The sequence below is a fragment of the Lissotriton helveticus genome, chromosome 5_1, assembly GCF_964261635.1.
Source record: "Lissotriton helveticus chromosome 5_1, aLisHel1.1, whole genome shotgun sequence".
Lineage (NCBI taxonomy): Eukaryota > Metazoa > Chordata > Amphibia > Caudata > Salamandridae > Lissotriton > Lissotriton helveticus.
In genome coordinates, this window is record NC_136065.1 from 207,056,739 (window position 1) to 207,079,987 (window position 23,249).

The 23,249-nt window shown below is 45.8% G+C and overlaps 1 protein-coding gene across 1 annotated transcript in view; it reads right to left on the reverse strand.

Annotated features, from left to right (window-relative positions):
• Positions 1–23,249, reverse strand: part of LOC144752426 (uncharacterized) — a 1,170,660-nt gene that overhangs the window by 446,175 nt on the left and 701,236 nt on the right. Inside the window, exons 30-32 of the mRNA XM_078640356.1 lie at positions 19,083–19,127; positions 18,635–18,688; positions 17,894–17,947 (exon numbers count right to left, since the gene is read on the reverse strand). Coding sequence (XP_078496482.1) covers positions 17,894–17,947; positions 18,635–18,688; positions 19,083–19,127 — 153 coding nt within the window. The remainder of the gene's footprint in view (positions 1–17,893; positions 17,948–18,634; positions 18,689–19,082; positions 19,128–23,249) is intronic.

Below are 23,249 nucleotides of genomic sequence, written 5' to 3' on the forward strand. Positions count from 1 at the left end.
GGCTTTCCGTCATCTTCTTTCTCTTACTCAATTTTTCGGGAGACATTTTCTCCCACTCTTCTCCTTTTCTCTCTGTCCCTTATCATTGTCTCTTCCTTTTTTCCTCCTCTTTCTTCCCCTTTGATTCATTCATTTTCTTGTCCTTTTTGTCTATCTCCATCCACCTCTCTCCCCCTGGCAATAACTTTTTCAATTCCTCTTCCCTTCTCTTTCGCTCTTTTATTGGCAGTGCTTATTGTTGTAACTTTCCGTCTCTTTTTTTTGTTTATTTCTCCTCATATTTGTGGTTGCTCTCTTTATTTTCCATTCATCTTATCATGTTGGTATGCTTTTCTTACCTCTTCACTACCTATTTCAATTTTTTCTCCTTCACCCTCCTCTTTCTTAATTGTTCTATGCTTTTTCTCTTACTTTCTCATCCCTTCCTAATATGTATGGTCTTCGTATTATTTCTTGGAATGTTAAGGGTCTTTGAAACCCTATTAAAAAACAACGTATTTTATCTCATCTTGCTCGTTTGAAATGTCAAATTGCTTTATTGCAAGAAACGCATCTTTCTTCTCAAGATCTATCCTCGATGCGTAAGCAGTGGGTCGGAGAAGCATTTTGTTCTCTGGCTGTTAATAACAAAAATAGTGTTATTATTCTCTTACATAAATCGTTATCTGTTCAAATGCAAAATGAAATTCATGATTCTAATGGTAGATGGTTGTTTTTAGAGAGTGTTGTAAATAATGTTCATCTTTGCCTTTGCAATGTTTATGGCCCTAATGGTGTTGACCTATCCTTTTGGAATGAGTTTTCTTCTCTCCTTTCTTCCAATGCGAGTGATGACTTGATTGTAGGGGGCGACTGCAACCAATTAATGGATCCGTTTTTGGATCGCAAATCTCATGTACGATATGTCCCCAATAAAATGCAAAAATCATTTCATAAATCTATTTCCACTAGAGGTTTAATTGATTCTTGGAGAATATCCCATCCTGACTCCTTAGAATTTTCTTTTTTCTCTCCAGTGCATGCTTCACACTCATGAATCGATTACATTTTTCTTTCTCACCATGCTTTCCAATTTATGACTAACTCTGAGATTGGTTCTATTCTCCTTTCAGACCACGCACCTGTCATTTTAGATATGGACTATCCCTCCCCCATTCCTGTATCTCGCCGCTGGCGCTTCAATAATTCATTATTGCTAGATCCACACTTTACTGACCACTTCACACATTTCATGGATGAGTTTTTTCATAATAATTTAGACACTACTTCCGATTTTCACTTTCTCTGGGATGCTTTCAAGGCCGCTGCTCGCGGTTGTGTTATTGATTTTTTTTCCATTTAAAAGAAGAAAGCCCTCTCTCAAGCCTCTCATTTTCTTAAACAAATTAAGGACCTCGAACACCTTTATTTCACTACTAACTCGCCCGATTCACTATCCTCCCTTATCAAAGCTAAGATGCAGTATAACAAACATTCTTGGGATTCTACTTCTAACCAGCTTCTCAAATTCAATGCTAAAATGTATGGAGGACGTAATAAGGCTGGTAAATCGCTTGCGAATTATCTCAAAATTAAGAAGCAGAGATCTAAGATTGTGGTTATTAAGGATTCTCAGGGCTCTCCTCGAACTTCGGATGCTAAGATTCTTGATTGTTTTGTTAATAATTATTCATCCCTTTACACACCAGAATCTAATCCTTCTTCTGAGCAAACAGATTGTTTTTTTCGTTCTATCTCTAAATCCGCTGACTCCTTGATTGACCTTTCTTCCCTAGATGCTCCCATTTCAGAAAAAGAAATTCTCGCTGCGCTTTCCCTGCTTCCCAAAGACAAAACTCCCGGTCCGGACGGATTTACAGTGCGTTTTTTCCTTCATTTTAAAACTGTTTTAGTGCCACACCTACTTACCTTAATTAATCATTTCCTCGCCACAGGCGAATCTAGAGGTTCCTTCACACAGGCAATGCTCTGTCTCCTTCCCAAAAAAGATAAGGATTCCTCCCTTTGTAAAAATTATAGACCAATTTCCCTCATAAATACGGATTGTAAACTTTACGCAAACATCTTGGCTATTCGTCTCAATACAGTTATTCCTGATCTGGTAAACATTTATCAGTCAGGTTTTGTTAAAGGTAGGTCAATAACTGATAACTCGAGAACCCTTCTAAATATCATCCATCTAGCTGCGAAGTTGGATTCCCCCATAGCTGCGATTACTTTGGACGCTGAGAAAGCTTTTGATCGTGTTAACTGGGATTTTATGTTTGGTGCGCTTCGATGGCATGGTTTTAGTCCCACCATTCTTAGGTATATTCAATTACTTTATTCCGACCCTAAAACTTCTATTTGGATTAAAGGTACCCAATCTGATTACTTCTCCCTACATAGAGGAACCAGACAAGGTTGCCCTCTCTCCACTCTCCTCTTCATTCTCGCGTTGGAACCCTTTTTGGAAAAAATAAGACGGTCTTCTTCCTACTCTGGTTTTGTATACAAAGATGTGCATATCAAATTTACTGCTTACGCCGATGATATTTTACTTTACATTTCAAATCCTATTGCCTCTCTACCTGCCCTCTTCTCCTTGCTTAACGACTACTCTTTGGTCTCTGGTTATAAACTAAATATTGATAAGCCGGAGGTCCTTCCCCTTAATAGGTTTGCCTCCCACATATGTTCGAGGGCTCAGGATTCAAATGGAATCCTAGATTTGTCAAGTGTTTGGGTATCCTTTATGCTAACACCATTAGAGAGACCAACAAAATTAATCATTCGGATGTCCTCAAGAAAATTTCGTCCCTCATAGAACGGTGTCCCCCCTTTTTCTTTTTATGGTGGGGCCGTTTATCAACTATTAAAATTATGTTGCTTCCTATTGTTAATTTCTATCTTTCTATGCTACCTATTTCTCTTCCCCATTATTTTTTTTAATCCATTATTAGCCTTCTTGTGCAATTCTTATGGAACAATCGCAAAGCTAGGGTTTCACTTTTTCGTCTTCAACAGCCTAAAAACCTTGGTGGTGTTAATTTTCCTAATATTTCACGTTTTCATTCTGCATTTACTCTTAAACAAATCTGATTTTGTGTTGGAACTGGATGCCTTACAGAATAGGTTGATTCAGAGAGGTTATAAGACACAAGATTTAAGTAAATGAGAAACAGAATATTGGGAGTAAACAGGAAATTGACATTGACTCAGAAAACGAGGAACAAAGTGTCCATGAGTCGTGTAGCTTTTGTTACCAAGTACTGTGAGCACAGAGTAGATATATATAAGGCACTCAACAAAAACTGGAATCTTCTGAAAAGTGTCCCACAACTAGTATCATCACTAGGAGAGCGGCCTGAAGTAATTTTCAGGAGAAGCCCCACTGTGAAACAAATGGTCACCAGCAATTATTTGGAGCCTATTAAGAAGAGACAGTTAGATTGGCTATCCCAAACTCCTGCGGGTTTTTACACCTGTGGATCGTGCAATATATGTGGATTAGGTATGAACAAAACTAAGAAATTCAGTTTTAATACGGATCAAGTGCACACAATCAAGGAATTTATAAACTGCAATAGTGAGGGTGTGGTATACGCCATTCTGTGTGAATGTAACAAAGTATACATTGGTAGCACCAAAAGAAAACTCAAATTGAGAATACAGGAACATGTTAGATCAATTCAAAATCGGGATGACAAGTCACCAATTTTTCAACATATCAGAACACACCATTGTCTAAAGACTCAGATCAGGTTCCATGGGTTACAAAAAGTGATGCCTTCAAAAAGAGGAGGGGATTGGGTATTGCGATTACGACAGCAGGAGTCGAGATGGATCAGTCGCTGTAGGGCAGTACAATGTGGACTCAACACTGAACATGAGCTACACTACTTCCTCTGAATTATCAATAGTTGACATCAAGTTACATAGTCTCTTTTAACTAAAGTTCTTGTAAATTTATAGGCATTGTCGATATGACGAGGACGTGCTTGAAGAGCTTAGTCAAGTGTTAACTTCTTTAGATATAAGGAGGAGTTGTTAGGAATTTTAATTAGATATCATTTATAGAGTGAGGGATATTGAGAGATAGCTGGTACTTCACTTTTGAATATAGCAACAGGATATTTGTTGTTACTAAACGTGAGGCTGGGTGTATTACAATTGATCTGGGTCTGCTGGCATAGCGTGTCAGACAACTGGCGATTTGGATAGGGAACGGGTTATCTAAATTCATTGAGAGAGCATAATTGTTATTTTTCATTGTTATTGGGTGTTGGGGAAACTGGAAATACCATATCAGGGTTTGTTGACATAGCGGGACAGTCCAAAACGGGCGATATGGATAGGGTACGGGTTAATTGAATTCGCTATGGGAGCACCATTGTGTACCTGCATTTTGATTGGTGGTTGGGTTAACTGGAAATACTAGGTGAGCATTCGACAAGGAGAATTTAGAGTGGCAATGATAGGAGGCGGACCGGTGAGGAAACCTAGTGAATTTCGAGCCCTCTAATTTGATTGGTAGACAGGAGACCGGAAACACTATAGGAGGAAGGGCGGTGAGAATTCACTTTTAGCGGAAGTAACACGGCTCGGACCAGAGAGGAAACCTCATTTAATTTTTAGCGCGAAAGGGGAAAGATGGTGATTGGCTAAGACATAGTTTAAATAACGGTAGCTCGTGATAGGGAATTGCACGTAGGCTTGATGAGATGCCCGTCGTCGCTGACTGAGACTTCCCGCCATGAATACTTAAAGACGTTTGATTTAGGTAAGAGTAGATGGAATAGGATTTTTGTATCTTACCTGTTGTTTGGATAGTCTTTTTATAGAATGGATAGTGATCAGGATATATTTATTTTTATATTTTGTTTGTAACAGAACAGGATTGGATGAGCTGAATTTGTTGAGTTCAGGTGAGGTTACATAATCGGATAGAATGTGATGGGAGCAGTGAAATTACGAGCCCGTCCTTTTGACTTTGAACACCTAAATATCTTTGTATGCATACTTCTTTACAGATACATAACAATGAAAAGTTTTTTGAATTACCATGAGTGACGTTAATCCTTTATTGGAACTTTGGATAGTCAAGTGGTAAGCAGTTTTTTGTCGTTACACGCCGAGGTATTTGACATGTTGGAATACTAAGTATCAACTAACGGTTAATGGTTGGACCTTACTCTGTATTTTTCCAGAGAACAGAACATTATTCACTGAATGGGGGGAGGGAAGTTGAGGTCTTACCACTGACTGAATTAATAATATAGGTGAGATCTTCTTGACTAATATGGAGCTTGTCAGGGACTTACATGTCCATCACATAGAGCAGTAGGGAATAGATAGATGTGTTTAATGATAACTAGCATGTTAATGTTTACAGCTAGAGCAAATATATTATCATAAGATTGACGTTTTATTTGTACATTTAGCTGTATTCAACAGTTGTTTGAAGTATATTAAGAAATGTAATTAGTTATAGTAAGATTTGATCTTACCACTACAACAATAAGAGGTTTTGGAAGATTAATTGAATTGAATTTTTTTTTTGATATGTATCATGTATATCAATGTGATGTTTTTATTACAGATCTCGAGTACTGTCGCAATTCTGTTTGATTTATACTGGGAAGGAAAACTGTATCTGTGAATAACTTTTATTGAAAGGTAGGTGTATTATTTTTGGAATATTTTGTGAGTTCTGTGGATGCGTTTTTTAGGTTTCTTTAAATGCATACTTATAAATATTATATTGTTAATGAGGCAGGTGTAATTGAATACATGTCTAACTGATTTAAGTTTCAAAGGAGTATTGTAAATAGTGTAAATATGTAGGTTGTGGATACAATGATGTAATGTATTTTTCTTTTTTGATTTATTTTCAACAGCCCTGATGATGTCCGTCATCGGACGAAACGCGTCGGCTGTCTGATGTTTTGATTAATGGATGATAGTCTGGATTTACTAGAAATATTGAAATTGAATTTTGGAAGCTGTCGTCATTTTGTGACTGATACTTGAATAAAGTGAAAATTTGGGAATCAACAAACTTTGACCCTGTGATACTTATACGAAGTGGAATCCGCTCCCTCAAATCATTGGAGGTTATCTTAAACAAATCTGGCCTTTTCTTATAGATTCCTTCTCCTCTCCTTCAACGGCTTGGAGCTCTATAGAATTGGCTCAACTTGCCCCTTTCTCTTTCCTCATAGCAACCCGCTTACCTCAACCCCCTTCACGTTTTATTTCCCCTATTTTTAAACATTCCAAAGCCCTTACACTTTCACTTTTTCGTTCATTCTCTTCTCCATCTCACCTCCAATTGTGCACTCCGATTTGGTATAACAAATTCCTCAAGATTAATAATGAAGCACTTTTATGGAAGGCTTGGATTGATAAAGGCATTCTTACTTATGATCAATTGCTCATTGGTGACTCCTTAAGAACCTTCCAGGATCTATGTGATTCCTTTGGAATAACTACTAAGCACTCTTCCCACTTTCATTCACTCACTCATACCTTGTCTACTATCATTTTACAGCACATTCCCTCTTCTTCTGCTACTTCCCTCCCTTTCGCCTCCGCCTGATTTTACTAGTCCCTTTAGAGCCTCAGCTATTTACAAACTACTATCACCTTCTCCAAATGATAGGCTCAAGTCCAAATTGGAACTTTTGTGGGAATTGGATTTAGGCCAGGATTTCTCTCCACAAATCTGGGATTCAATTTGGTCTAAAGTGCATACCGTTTCTCGCTCAGCTAGTACCACACAGACTTTCTACTTTTTCTACAATAGGCTTTATTACACCCCCTCTGCTTTGTGTAAGTTTGGACTGTTGGACTCTAAAAAGTGCTGGTCATGCTCAGGTGATAACAGTGATTTGTTACATATGTTTTTTCATTGCCCTAGAGTTAAAACACTTTGGTCCCGTATTTGGTCTACACTCAATAATATTTTATCTACAGATGTTCCTTTTGATATTGTTCACATTTTTTTGGGCGGGTTGGCTCCCATATGGAATGTTCCATGTCATGTTCGTAAATGTATTGATCTTTTCATAGCAATTTCTTTTCAAATTATTACTCCTCCCTCCCACTCCTCCATTCCACAGATTACTTAAAGGGAGTGACCGTGCGACGGGGAGCTGTGACCCAGCCAGACCTCGTCAGTGCCGGTCGCTCTACCCGCCGCGTGGCCCCTCCAGGAAGTCACCGGTTCCCTGCTGCCGCCGCCACTCGCATCGCTGCCCTGATTGTGCCCCCACTGTGGTCTGTAGCATTGCCCTGACTTGTATTGTTTAGCATTACCCTGACTTGTATTGTTTAGTATTGTGCTGTTCCGTTGCCCTGATTGTTCTGTTGGTCCTGTTGCCTTGTGCTGTCCCCGCTGCCGCCCACCCCGCTCCCTGCTGCTGCTCCCCCGCGGCCCCGCCCCCACTCCTGCTGGTTACCTCGACCCTCCCATTCGCCACCCTGCTCCCACCTCCCAGCTGCTCCTCCCTCCCACGGATTACTTAAGGGAGTGACCATGCGACGGGGAGCTGTGACCCAGCCTGACCTCGTCAGTGCCGGTCGCTCTACCCGCCGTGTGGCCCCTCCAGGAAGTCACCGGTTCCCTGCTGCCGCCGCCGCTCGCATCGCTGCCCTGATTGTGCCCCCACTGTGGTCTGTAGCATTGCCCTGACTTGTATTGTTTAGCATTACCCTGACTTGTATTGTTTAGTATTGTGCTGTTCCGTTGCCCTGATTGTTCTGTTGTTCCTGTTGCCTTGTGCTGTCCCCGCTGCCGCCCACCCCGCTCCCTGCTGCTGCTCCCCCGCCCCCACTCCTGCTGGTTACCTCGACCCTCCCATTCGCCACCCTGCTCCCACCTCCCAGCTGCTCCTCCCTCCCACGGATTACTTAAGGGAGTGACCATGCGACGGGGAGCTGTGACCCAGCCTGACCTCGTCAGTGCCGGTCGCTCTACCCGCCGTGTGGCCCCTCCAGGAAGTCACCGGTTCCCTGCTGCCGCCGCCGCTCGCATCGCTGCCCTGATTATGCCCCCACTGTGGTCTGTAGCATTGCCCTGACTTGTATTGTTTAGCATTACCCTGACTTGTATTGTTTAGTATTGTGCTGTTCCGTTGCCCTGATTGTTCTGTTGTTCCTGTTGCCTTGTGCTGTCCCCGCTGCCGCCCACCCCGCTCCCTGCCACTGCTCCCCCGCGGCCCCGCCCCCACTCCTGCTGGTTACCTCGACCCTCCCATTCACCACCCCGCTCCCACCTTCCAGCTGCTCCTACCTCCCACGGATTACTTAAGGGAGTGACCGTGAGACGGGGAGCTGTGACCCAGCCTGACCTCGTCAGTGTCTGTCGCTCTACCCGCAGCGTGGCCCCTCCAGGAAGTCACCGGTTCCCTGCCGCCGCCGCCGCCGCTCGCATCGCTGCCCTAATTGTGCCCCCACTGTGGTCTGTGGCATTGCCCTGACTTGTATTGTTTAGCATTACCCTGACTTGTATTGTTTAGTATTGTGCTGTTCCGTTGCCCTGATTGTTCTGTTGTTCCTGTTGCCTTGTGCTGTCCCCGCTGCCGCCCACCCCGCTCCCTGCCGCTGCTCCCCCGTGGCCCCGCCCCCACTCCTGCTGGTTACCTCGACCCTCCCATTCGCCACCCCGCTCCCACCTCCCAGCTGCTCCTCCCTCCCACGGATTACTTAAGGGAGTGACCGTGCGACGGGGAGCTGTGACCCAGCCTGACCTCATCAGTGCCGGTCGCTCTACCCGCCGCGTGGCCCCTCCAGGAAGCCACCGGTTCCCTGCTGCCGCCGCCGCTTGCATCGCTGCCCTGATTGTGCCCCCACTGTGGTCTGTAGCATTGCCCTGACTAGTATTGTTTAGCATTACCCTGACTTGTATTGTTTAGTATTGTGCTGTTCCGTTGCCCTGATTGTTCTGTTGTTCCTGTTGCCTTGTGCTGTCCCCGCTGCCGCCCACCCCACTCCCTACCGCTGCTCCTCCGCGGCCCCGCCCCCACTCCTGCTGGTTACCTCGACCCTCCCATTCGCCACCCCGCTCCCACCTCCCAGCTGCTCCTCCCTCGCTCCGCGCCCCCTCTCTCTCCATTTATGGCAGAGTGCGCGCAGCGTCCACGCGCAGCGGGCGCGCCAAAGGCAAGCCCATCTGCGCCTGGCCCGCGCCCAGCGCCAGGACCCCTGGCCCCCACCGATTCCAGCCCTCCCGCCGGACCTACGACGCAGCAACCATCTACGCACTCAAAGCCGGCCGTACCCCTGGCTGCTACCGAGCCACCCCAGGACGCACCCACGGACACTTCACCTGCCAATCCTGCAAGTTCTCCTGCTCAACACCCGCTCTGTCCACAGACACGCCGTGGAACTCTGGAACCTCCTCGACACCACATCACCAGACGTCGCCTTCCTCACGGAAACCTGGATGAACGCCTCCTCAGTGCCCGACATCGCCATCGCCATCCCAGACGGATACAAGATCACCCGGAGGGACCGCGTCAACCAGACGGGAGGAGGCATCGCCATCGTTCACAAGAACACCATCCGCATCACGTCCAGCTCCGACGACACCCTCACAGCCGCCGAACACCTGCACTTCCAGATACACACCGACCCCAAGACCACACTCAGAGGCACCCTCATCTACAGACCCCCGGGACCACGCACACAATTCAGCGAAGACATTGCCGATTTCATCAGCCCGCACGCCCTCCCCTCCGCTGACTACATCCTCCTCGGGGACCTCAACTTCCACCTGGAGAACAACAACGACCGCAACACTACCACCCTGCTGGACAACCTCGCCAACCTCGGACTCAAGCAACTGGTGACCACCCCCACCCACTACGCCGGCCACATGCTTGATCCTGTCTTCTCATCCAGCAAGGACATCACCTTCAGCCACGCCACCGGACTCCACTGGACGGACCACAGCTGCGTCCACTTCAGCTTCAAAAGGACCACGATCCACCACTGCCCACAACAGGTCCCCCGCAGATGTTGGAACAAGATCACAGCCGACCAGCTCGCCACATCCCTGAGCCTGAACCCTCCCGCCAGCTCAACGAACCCCAACCAAGCCGCCAATAACCTCACGAAGTGGATCAGCAACAGCACGGACGACCTCGCCCCACTGAAGACCCCCCCCGCCAGACCCGGCACCAAAAAAGCATCATGGTTCACCGACGAACTCAAGAGCTCCAAGAAGAACTGCCGAGCCCTCGAGAAAGCCTGGCGCAGAGACCCAACTACAGACAACATGACCACCCTCAAGCTCGCCACGCGAAAACACCACCAGCTGATCCACACCACCAAGAAAACCGCATTCAAGGAACGTCTTGACAACAACGCCCACAACAGCAAGGAACTCTTCACCATCGTCAAAGAGCTCTCGAACCCCAGCGCCGGAGACAACGACATCACCCCATCGCAAGAACTCTGCAACTCGCTCGCCACGTTCTTTTACAACAAGATCGCAGACATACACAACAGTTTCAGCACACAGCCGACGCACCCTACGACCGCACCAACGCCCCCCACCACCACCATCCGCGCCTGGACCCCGGTCAACACCGAAGAAACCATCAGCACGATGAACTCCATCCACTCCGGATCTCCAACCGACCCCTGCCCTCACCACGTCTTCAACAAGGACGACTCCGACATCGCACCACACCTGCGGGATATCATCAACGCCTCCTTCAACACCGCCACCTTCCCAGAGAGCTGGAAGCACGCCGAACTCAGCGCCCTACCGAAGAAACCATCAGCGGACCCCACCGAACTCAAAAACTACCGACCCATCTCGCTTCTTCCTTTTCCTGCCAAAGTCATTGAGAAGACCGTCAACAGACAGCTTGCCGCCTTCCTCGAGACGAATGGCTCCCTCGACCACTCACAGTCTGGCTTCCGGGCCAACCACAGCACCGAGACCGCCCTCATCGCAGCCACCGACGACATCAAAGCCCTGCTCGACAACGGAGAAACAGCGGCCCTCATACTCCTGGATCTCTCCGCGGCGTTCGACACGGTCTGCCACCGCACCCTAGTAAAACGCCTCAGCAACATCGGGATCCAAGAGAAGGCACTGGAGTGGATCATCTCCTTCCTCGCCGGGAGAACCCAGAGAGTCCGCCTCCCCCCGTTCAGATCCGAGGCCACCGAAGTCATCTGCGGCGTACCCCAAGGATCATCACTCAGCCCCACGCTGTTCAACATTTACATGAGCCCCCTTGCGGCCATCACGCGCCAACACAACCTCAACATCATCTCCTACGCCGACGACACCCAGCTGATCCTCTCCCTCACCAACGACCCCGCCACCGCCAGGACCAACCTACATGAAGGGATGAAAGACGTAGCCGAGTGGATGATGAACAGCCGCCTGAAACTGAACTCAGATAAGACGGAAGTCCTCATCCTGGGATCTTCGCCCTCCGCCTGGGACGACTCCTGGTGGCCCCCGTCCCTGGGCAGTGCACCCAAACCGACAGACCACGCACGCAACCTGGGCTTCATCCTGGACTCCTCCCTCTCCATGACCAGACAAGTCAACGCCGTCTACTCGTCATGCTTCAACATCCTCCGCATGCTACGTAAGATCTTCCGGTGGATCCCCACCGAAACCAGGAAGACGGTCACCCAGGCCCTCGTGACCAGCCGTCTGGACTACGGCAACTCCCTTTACGCCGGAACCACAGCCAAACTTCAGAAGAGACTCCAACGCATCCAGAACGCCTCGGCACGCCTCATCCAGGACATCCCCCGACACAGCCACATCTCCGAACACCTGAGAAACCTGCACTGGCTCCCTGTCAGCAAGAGAATCACGTTCCGTCTCCTCACCCACGCACACAAAGCTCTCCACAACCAAGGCCCAAGATACCTCAACGACCGCCTGACCTTCTACACTCCAACCCGCCAGCTACGATCGACCAGCCACACCCTCGCCGCCGTCCCCCGCATCAGAAGAGTCACAACGGGAGGAAGATCCTTCTCCTACCTGGCTGCCAAGACGTGGACCTCCCTCCCCATCCACCTCCGCCTGACCCAAGACCACCTCTCCTTCGGGAAGCAACTCAAGACCTGGCTGTTCGAGCGGTAGCGGACCCCCCTCCCCCAGCGCCTTGAGACCCTACGGGTGAGTAGTGCGCTATACAAATGCTTTGATTGATTGATTGATTGATTGACTACAAATTGGAAAGATACAACAAAAATTGCCTATACTGCCTGGTGGAATTTACCGTGCCATCATGACAGACTTGATCGTGCCCATGCTACATCTGTATCTTTATTAATCAAAAGAGATTTACTATGCTCTCCCTTAACTGATTATCTCTCTAGGCATGTTCCCTGATTTTTTGTTTGTTTCATCTTTTCTTTAATGGTTATTCGCCAACTTTAGTTTTAGTGATATTATATTATTTGTTGCCTTTTCCTTCCCTTCCCTCTCTTTTCCTCTCTCTCTCCCTTTTAAGAAAACCTAAAAAAGCATTGTTTATTGGTATAATGTTCTTTCCCCTATTGGGGCATTTTTTGCTCTTGCTTTTTATTATTAGATGTTTTATATTTCTTTGGTTTTATTTGCATTTGTAATGATGTTTTATGTTGTCTAATTCTACTTAATAAAGCTTTTTAAACTAAAAAAAAGAGCACAATGTATTTCATGAATGTTCTTTCTAAGGGGACTATTTAAATAAAACACGACAACATAAGGAGCCAAACAGCATCCAGAAGACATCTGGTACAGGCAAGGAGACCACCTCAACCAGGTGCAGTGAAACTCACGCCGAATGTAGTACAGAAATCTGTGTGTGGCAAGAGACACATTCTATGATTAGAATGAGCTCAAGGTGATTTAAAAAAAAAAAGCCTTTTGAGGTCTGGTCCTTAATACCAAAATCTCGAATTTATTTTTGTTCTTCCTGTTCATTATGTTTTTTTCCTTTATTAATAAGGTGTGTGTCCTAGGCATTCTGTGTAGCTGAGCAGTCTTTCAAAGTTGTTATACAGCCAGATAGGGATTTGAAGGTCAGCAATATACATCTGGAAATGAACCTCATGATGCCCTAGGATGTGCATCAATAAAAGCACATAAATGTAGAACAATAATGGTGAGAGGGAAACCCATTTGGGACCCGACCTGTGACTGTTCCAAAGAATGAGGAACTCCCATCTTTGGGCAATTTTCCCACCACATAGCGGGACAGCTCCTATTGTTCCTTCCTGTCTCCAGTCGTCCCTTGTCAGGATTGCCCGGGCGACTGATGGATTTCTGAAATTAATTATAACACAGTCTCCCCGTGAAGCATTGGGTCTCCAGCCCACCCAGCCTACTCGACGGGGCGTTAAAATTTCTCCGTCATCCTCGTAGCGGAATTGCTTGTTATTAGCTAACCAAAACAAACATTTATTTTTTAGGTCCTGGTGGGATTCCTAATGCCCCCTACCAAGCTCGGGATGCCTGACAAAATGACAACATAGGGGGGTTGACTCTGGCGGTAGATTAATACATGGTGGAGGACTATTTTCTTTGAGGGTCTCAGTATTTTTTGTGGAACCTACACTCTCCCATTGTCGGCAATCTTGCTGTGGGACACTGTTCTGTGGAGGGGGGATTGTTGGTTTTTATCTTGCTAGGGGTTGTGGTACGCTGCCTTGCTTGGACATTGATACTACTGGGAGAGGGGCTATTCTAGGATGGGATTGGGGCAGCCCTACTTATATTGTGTGTAGCCTGTGTTACTTGACCGCTGCCAGTCCCTTCCCTTCCGTTGGTGCCCCATACCCTAGTCTCCAACAGTGTCGTCATCTTATCAATCCGATCTATCAACATTTTGAGTTCGTCCTTTACAATGACCCTTATTTAAAAATGTAAATCCACCACTAAATATGTAACCCATGCTGGATGTTCCTTATCCCTTTCAGATCTGCTGGGAAGACACCCCTCCCTACTATCTTTATCGTCCATAAGTTCTGCTGTTAATTTCTTCTTTTTTTACTCTGTTTTGGTAGGAGGTTTAGGATTAGGTTTTCCCCTCTTTACTTGGCGCAAGGGAATCGCCTCTGTCTGTGTTTCAGCATTAGGCACATCATCGATGGAAGTCAGGGCCCTAGGGGTATTACTAGGGGATGGATCGGAGGCTTGTGAAGCTTGTGATGTTTCGAGGACTATCAGGGGAGGGTCCAAATTTGGGGTACGTGATGAAAGTCTCTCACTCCGTTCAATTTCAGTTGCCACCACTCCTATTGCTTTCTCCAGCATCCTATCGATGGAGGTGAGTTGGATTTTGGGTTTTGGAATTGGTGGAAATGGTTGTTTATTATCAGTGCAGTTCCACTTGCCCATTTTTGGAGTTTTTCCAATTGCTTAAATACTACCTTTACTATGGGATCACAGTCCATGCTCCAAAGAGGTAATTCAGTAAAACCCCAACTTGTGTCTTTGGCGGTAAGTCAACTGGCCCCGAAGTAGTTCAGATACAGCCCAGTAAGATGAATGAGTGCAACCGTAAAAAGAAAAAAAGAAAAGATTAACAAATCACTGACCTGAAAGAAATATAATGTCCTGTAGCCGGGTTTACGCAGGAATTTTAACCAGAGTCAAGAGGGGTGGCCCAGCCCAGCCTCCTTCGGTCTCTGATGGGCACAGATGGCCTTGGCTTCGCCCGGGCATGCCCGAGCGCGTCCCGCGATGCTGGAGTGGCGGCAGAGTTCAAATACGGCGCCGGGAGTGTAACTTCACCTCCCGCGCCGGGTGGACACAGGGCCTGCTGGGGAACCGAGTCCCACCCCAGCATCGATGCAATGGCCCCCTGGTCCTGCCTGGTCCTGTACTGTACGTCCAGCAGTGACTATGCCGGTGCGAGGTCCCAGATGGGAGTCACGTACCCAGTGGGGAAAAGTGCGTCACTGGGCGTTCAGCGTAATTAGTTTCTCATTCAGGACTCCGGAACTCCCAAGGTCCCGCTCCTGATGGCAGTATGAAGGGCACACACCTGTGGGTTGCCCGCAGTCCTGCATGGACGGCTCTGGATCAGCTCCCGATATTTCTCGGCCGATAACAGCGTTAGGTCTCCGGGCATAGTCTCTCGGGAAGCCTCGCCCCCTCACCCGGAGTAGATTGTGTCGTCCAGGGGCAGATCCTCACAGCGTTTCTCATCAACCGCGAGGGCTATCAGAGCCGCAGTTGTGCTTAGTCGATCCCCACCGCAACCTCGGCACAGGATTTAGGGAAGAATGCCCCCAGAGTCCTTCATAGAAAGCATATGGATTCAGGTCCCGGCCAGGAGCTCCACTATGGTGCCGCCGCACCATAGCGGCATACATACATCATACTTTGCAAAAAAGTAAACATATCTAGAGGCACAGTCACCATTGATGGAATAATGAAATATAAATAATTTCTGTTATAAGTCAACAATGGAGGCTTGTTGTGTCCTCGGCGATGGCTACAATAGTCATCAGCTTCCTCCTCCTCATCTGAATTTCAATTGACATATTCAACTTTTAAGTTTCTTGGAGTTGGTGTACTTCTAGTTTCCCTGAACTGCTCAACGTATTTCTTGTCCACAACACCAGTCCCCAATACCTCATCGACTGAATCTCCTTCATTGGCCCCAAGAGAAACCTCCACTCAGCTGACCTCTCCCTAGCCACCATCCCACGCTTCTACAGGACCAGAGCAGGGGAAAGATCCTTCTCCTACCTCACGGCCAAGACCTGGAAAAAAACTCCCCCTCCACCTCCGACAGGCCGCAACACTGCACCAATTCAGGCAGGACCTCAAGACCTGGCTCTTCAAATGATAGAGCTGCTCACACCCACTCCCAGCACCTTGCGACCCTCACGGGTGAGTAGTGCACTTACCAAACTCTGATTGATTGATTGTCTGAGAAGAAATCTCTAAATAAGTTTTAGATCCTCATCTTCCATCCCTGAAGATGAATACTGCAAACTCTTACCTGATGGCTGAGGGGGCACAGGATAAACCAAGAATAATTGCAGACAAACTGTTAAATGAATTGGCGAAATTGTAAGTGATGAGGACACGGTGACAACTGAGAAGCTGTTGATGGTGCAAAAACATGACACAGTCGATAAGGCAACAGATGATGCAGAAAAGAAGTCAGTTGACTTGGCTGGATTACCCTTCAGAGATTAAGTCAATGGTCAAGCAGAGATTTGGAAAATAAGCTCCAAAGTCAGTAGGTCAGAATATTTCCATGATTTGGGTTTTGCCAGCACATCAATGATACAGCAGTGTCTGAACAGAACAATGTGGGCATCTACCAAACCGGAGGATTTGTTGACAGTCACGTCTTTCCAAATGTACTAGTGCTAAGCACAGACCGAGGAGCTAATGACGCCAATGAGAGCATAGTCAGCTTTGATACACTCTTAGCTGACAGGAGACACAACTGTGTCATTGAGACAAGCAGAATTTTTTATTTCTTGCCCAGAATCTCTGACTGGGAGGCAGAATGCTTAGCCTTATGATCTGGAAGCCTTTGCTCTTTTTAATGCAGGTGGCCAAATTTCTCAACCTTCCCAACAGACTCAGAGTGTACAAGCTCAACAGAAATGTTATTCTCTAAACAACTTCTAGGAATAGCTTGTAATACAAAAGGTCCTTTAGTTTTAGATTGTGTAGGGCAGGCTGGTAACGAACATGCATTTATGCTAAAATATTACCAAGGCTAAACAACTCTCTTTGTCTTTCAGCTCCTTTTTTGACATATTCAGGAACATTTCGCAGCACCTTGCATCATGATCCAGATACAAGCAAGCAATACAAATGGTACCCATCATCCCTGTGTTTCTTCCTTTCCCCGCATTTGTCATAACTCTTGAAAAGAAAAAAGAGTCTCTTGACAATCTAGCAGCCAAGACCGGTCAGAAACACCATAATTTTTTTTGTGTCATAATTTAATGAATACACTGGTAAAATGAAGTTCTGTTGAAAACCCAGAGGAAAAAAATATTGTGTTAAAGTAGCTGGACCAGAACTCCTGAGAATTCCCTTCACACTGACATGTGGTGAGAAATCTGGCATTTAAAACTGAGGAAAGTAGCAATGGGTGTTTACCTTTCTGATTGGCCGGACATAAAAGGAGGCCTGTAACTTGTATGTTGTTTGTGGCTTTTTCAGTGTTGTTCTGTGTACAGGTAGAGGGTTACCGGTCTGACAAAGGGAAGTATTCAAGAATGTGAATCTATGATAAATCTAATGCTGAAGAACTGTACTTCCCAATTAACCAGAATTAGTGTAGCCATGGACTCTTGTCTAAGGCCTCTGTGGTGTGCTCATACTAGTTTTCAGAGAACTTTGAAGTGTGCAGATGTCACTAGAGAGAAATTAACTAGGAGCGCTGATATCATCCCTCTTAAAAATCTCAGGATGAGTTGAATCTCAATTTAACGAGTGTGCTGTACTTTAGATGCAGAAGGAAATGTGAATGAGCTTCGTCAGATGGGGATATTTTGCCTCCTGCCTTACATGGTTTAGAAGATTATGTTCATGAAGATCTGGCTGATACCACAGACCAAATAATACCAAGAAGTCTTCCGTAGGTACAAAGCTTTAATAAAATAATACCTTCTTTCAACATTCTAGAATACGTTGTTCAGCAAACAACTAGTTTTAGCAAAGTGAAGTGTAAACAAATGAATGCCAATATAAGGGAATGCAATAGGTTTTTCTGTTTGGTACCGGATATCAAAACCACTGATCAAATGCAGGCTTTCAATATAATTATGTTATCAGCTGAACTATGCTTGTCTCTAAAAGCCTGGTAACCAGGCCTTTGTGCTTGGTAGTGTTGGCAGTATCCATCCTTCCTGGGCCTCACTTACCATCCCTTTTTCACAGATCTTGGCTTTCCCAACTTACCCTTTCTCCTGGTGCACCTGGTGCTCCGTCCTGTCCTGGTTTCCCTGGTGGCCCCTATAAATGAAAGGGTCTGAATGAGATTTTACTAAAGAACAACCATCTCCGCAGTATGTTATCTGTGCCATACACAGTCCTTGAGCAGCTGTTCCTCCTCTTCCATGGGCATCATTGTCATTCCATCTGCATGGTATTTCAGGTCTTTTCATGAAACCAATTTTAAATTTTGTTCCATAGACATCATCCCCCTTAGACCACAACCTCTTTCTACTATTGAGATGCCAGACCTGGCAAGATAACAGGCAGTGACACCAATTCTTTGACACACTTACTGCATTATTATTCCACCCTCTGTCTCTCTCTGTTCCTCCTCTCTCATACACCATCTAAAGCCCACATGTGCATTAGCTCATCCTGATACTCTTTCATCTTTTCTCCAAAATGGTCACAGAGGAGTTAGGTATCCTTCCGGAATTCTGTAGCATGTGATTAAGCACACATCTGTGCCTGTAAGTGGTGAGATTAGGCTCTTAATTTAAAGTTTGTTTTAAAAGTTTGTGTAATCCACCAATCCATGAAGGAGATGCTAAACACAGAGCAGACACCACCAGTTGAAGTTATTCATAACAGAAACAATAGCTGAAGGTGACACAGAGTACCTTTCAGACATCCCTGCAGGTCTGCATTCTAACTGTGAATTAATTCACCTCGATGAGATTTTTTAAAACAGAAATATTCCCTTACCGTAGGGCCAGGAGGGCCCTCTGGACCTGGGTCCCCCCGCAAACCTCCAAAGCCCTGATGTAGAAAAAAATATTTAATTGAAGAGACACATACGAAAAATTAATGATAAAGTAGCTTTTTTCAAAGATGATCTGAAAATGCAACAGGATTTACTTATTATCATGTTTACCTCAGACAGAAGAGGCTAGTACAAAGCAAACTGTACATAATTCAATGTTATCAAATCATCCTATTACAGTTTTGTTGGTCATCTATTTTCAAGGCTGTTCAACTGATATGAGATCGGTATAGTTTGATGTCTTTCGTGTATGAGGTGTTAAAAAACAACTGAAGGACTTTGATGGAGATAGGCTTCAATGTAACACCGCCTGTGAAAATTCAAGTACCACAAAGAAGCAAGGAGGGATCTAATCAAATTGAATAGACTCAATGGGTATGTTTGACTTACAGTCAATCCCTTACCACCTGGGCTTCCTACTGCACCTGCTGCACCCTAAAAAAAGAGGAGAGAGAAAATCAGGTTCTGAGGGAAGGTAGATTCTCCAAAGCACTGATAAGAGAATCTAAATGTTTTTAAAGACACAGAGGCTAACATTATTCATAAAAACTGTGTCTTGCCACAGCAGCAGAAGCCATTTAAAAGCACAAAGAGAGCATACTCAAAATGTCCAAAATAGAGCCTTTCTAAGACATACAAGTCCCCAACTAATGGAGTCTTTCCTTTTTTTTCCCTGCTCTGTGACCAGAATCTTGTAACTTGATATTAAATTGGAAAAGTACCACAAGTGTTGAAAACTCCAAGTATTACCCTCCCTCATAGATTGAAACTTCTTATATTTTTTCTGTTGAGAAAACAATCAAAAAATAATATCAGCAACTATAGCTACCATTCACAAGTAACTTGTACACAAAAATTCTTTAAATCTTCCAACCTTATAAAATGAACAGAAAAATGATCTGTTATAAAAAATGCTCTTCCTCCCATGGTAGCAAACAGTAGGAATAATGCTACCCTCACTGTCTTTATTAAAATACAGATTCTCCCACCAATGCTGTTGGTTGGACATTATATGTTATGTCAAGACTGGAAGCTAAAGTTATAGATATTCAAAGCTCTTCAAAGTAGCACAAGACACATGCTAAATTGGTTTCAAGTAAATGTTTGCAAAAACAGACATACCATATCAATCTGCATCCGTCAGGATATCCTCCAAATTGTCACTCCCTAGGAAAGCATTTGTTGACATTGCCCCTCTAACCGAATGGGCTTTCAATTTTGACATATCCATGCCAGTCACACATCACTACACGGACCCATCTTGTGATATTAACAGTAGACACTGTCTTAGAAGGTTTAGAATAAAAAAATGATCAATTCATTTTCACCATCCTTTCAGAATTTACTAATCCTACTCTCATACAGTTTCAAACAACACACTGTACACAACATAGGACGTGCTTCAAAGCAAGTGTAGAAAATTGATGAAGAAATAGTCCTTGTTCTCTTTGCAACCTGAAAAGAAACTCCTCCTAGTTTAAAAGTCTTATTATTAACCTCTAAGGAATGAATATCCAACACTCTCCTAAGAGACACCCAACAAACTAAATTTGTCAGTTTCACACTTAAATGCTTCACGCTTAAAAATCTATTAGAAGCCTAATTCTCAAAATAACAACATAAAATTCACATCACAAATAGAGTACTTCGCCTTTGGTGGTCTTTTCAACCTTATACCCTTCATCAATCTGCAAACCAGACAATTATTCACCATCAATATTTCCTCTATTAAGTGATGGCCAGAAGCTACCTCTGATCTGTAGCAATTAATAGTTTTATAACAAAGACCTTTGGAATAAAGGCTTGACATAAAATTTGCAAATCCCAGTGCAGGAGCTTTCAAGGGATCCAAATCCCTTTCCAAGCACCACAAAATCCCACACCTTGCATGGAGTCCTGTGAATCTTCCTAGTTCCTGAGGCACAGGATTTATAGAGTAAACTTCTAGTCTCTTCTGAAAGTCATACGAACTCTAGGGATTCACGGATATCGCTCATACTAGAAGCTTCAAAACTCTTGATACAACTAATGTGTGTTCTTCTCCGTCTACAACTACCATTAGACCTAAGAATTGGGAATCAATAATGGGTCCTTGTAGGAAAGTAGGATCTACTTTCATGGTTACCCCGACCTTTTGCTTGGTCTCAGTGTGTTTTGGGCCTAGTCGGATTGGGATCCTGTTAATCAGGTCCCCAGTCACAGTGCTAACTCCCCTAAATTGACATGGCATGTACTTTTGTACCTCCACGATTGGCTACTGGTGTACCCTTGTAAGTCCCGAGTATATGGTACTAAGGTACCCAGGGTTTGAGTACATCAGGGGTCTCCCATGGACTGCAGCATGTATTGTGCCACCCATGGGAGTCCACTTAAACTGTGGCTGCAGGCCTGCCATAGTAGCCTGTGTGAGCTGGTGCTTGCACCTCTCAGGACAGATACGAGTTTCCTCATATCTGAGGTCACTGCACTTTAAGTCTATAAGTCATTCTAAGGCCGGCTCTTCAGTCCGGAGGGCAGGGTGCTTGGTTATAAGTGTGAGGGTGCCCCTGCATGAGAAGGAAACCCTTACAAACCCCAGAGTCGATTTTCCAGACTTTGTAAGTGCTGTCAGCCATTTTAATACATATAGTGGACATCAGTCATTACGAGATGTTTAACTATATAGTGGCTGCACTGAACCCTGTCATGTTTAGTATCAAACATGTAGGGAGCATACCCCAACACTGATTCCAAGTGTTGGAATTATGATCCCATGCACTTGGGGGTACCTTTGGGTACCCCGTGTACTCCCAGTAACAGCCATTCAGGGTATGCCAGCAAGCTAGTGCTGCTGCTTACCACAGACATGATTCTGCCCTCCTGCTGCTGAAGCTCGAGCAGGGGAAGGTAGAACAATACATTTCCTGTCACAGGGAGGTGTGACCACCGCCCAAACAGGACTTAGTGTACTGGGCATGGGAGGGGGCACTTGCCAGTGCCACCAGACTGCTTTGTAGGGCATATTTAGTGCCCGCCTTGCATACTTCAGTTTAAACCAGTTCAGGGAGCTGTTGACTCCCGCTCTGGTGCAAAACTAGACAAAATACATGGGAGTATCCGCCCCTCAGTCCAGTTCCTCCTCTGAGTGGGACTCCTGAATTGAAGGGCTTACCTGTGGGTGGATCCTTAGATTTGCCATGGGACAAGACTCAAGCTTGAAACTACGTGGCTCTTCGACCATCTGGATACTTAGACTTTGTTGGACTTCGAATGGAACAAATGCTGCATCAAGTAAGACTCCTGCTGCTCCAGGTCTTGCTGTTCTACAAGTCTTCTTCGTCGTCTGTGTCTTTACTTCTTCCAGGTTCTGCAACAGACCTGTGGGCATCAAGGACACCCGAAGTTCTGCATCTGCAGGCACCGCAACGAAGCTGACTGGTCTGCTGCTCCTGTCTTCATAAGGACCTCCTGAGGCTCAGCAACACAGGTGGTGGTTAAGCAACTTCCTCGAGGCCTGACCTATCCTCAGCAAATTTGAGGCCAGTATCCCTCGTTGGAAGCGCTCAAACCTCTGTGCACTGCGTCGACTTGTTGTTGCCAAGGCGTGTTGGCTCTGCACTCCAGAGATGTTCAGGCTACAACAAGCTGCAGCCTCCAGCATTTCTTCCTTCCAAGATCAGTGTCCTCACCACATTCTCTGCATCGTGGGCCTTAATCTGTGGTGAGCTGCTCAAGGTCCTCGAGTCTCCTGTGCCTTTGGCCTGTGGGTCATCCTGAGGGTCTTCTACTGCTTCAGTAGGCCCTTCTGCTTGCTCGGGGACCACTCGGACTCTCCTGCTGTTGGTGAGTCCTTTCTTCATGTTCCACACCAGTTGCGGCTACCAAGCTTGTTAGTGCTCCTGACAGACACCAACCACCTAGTCACCGACTCTCAATAAGGGACAGCTCTTGCACAGCTCCTGGTCTTCGTCAAGATCCACCTGGTCATCATAGCTGCAATGACAAGGTCACTGTCAACTCTTCTGAACCTCCCGAAATCGGTGGGCATTGTGTCTTTGTGACCCTGGTCACTTCCAAGTGGCATAGACTCTGTCCCCTTTGCTTGCAGGTTTTTCATTTCCAGAATCCACCCTTGGATTCCACCAGACTACTCTACCATCTTCTCCACAGGCATTTTCTTCTAAGTCTTCCATTGTCATCTATGGAGGTTTCTGTTGTCTCTTCACCCCTATGCACCTGGTTTCCCTGGTTCCCAGGGCATGCACAGGTGGGGTGGATCTCCAACCTTCCATCCTCTAAGGGAATTCTCTAGGGTCTTCTGGGAAGGGTCCTTCTGCAAAACTTCAACCATGACTTCTCCATTGACTTCCATTGGGCATGCGGCTGTGCTCCCACTCTGCACACAGCCTCCATGGGGTTTCTGAGTACTTACCTTGGGTGGTTCCTTGAGCCCCCTGCTCCTCTGGGTCTTCTGCTCCAAGTCATGTTCTTCCTTGCAGTTCGCATTCCACTTTTGTAGTATATGGTTTGATCTCCCTCTGGAGACCACTGTATTTTGTGCTACTTACCTGATTGCAT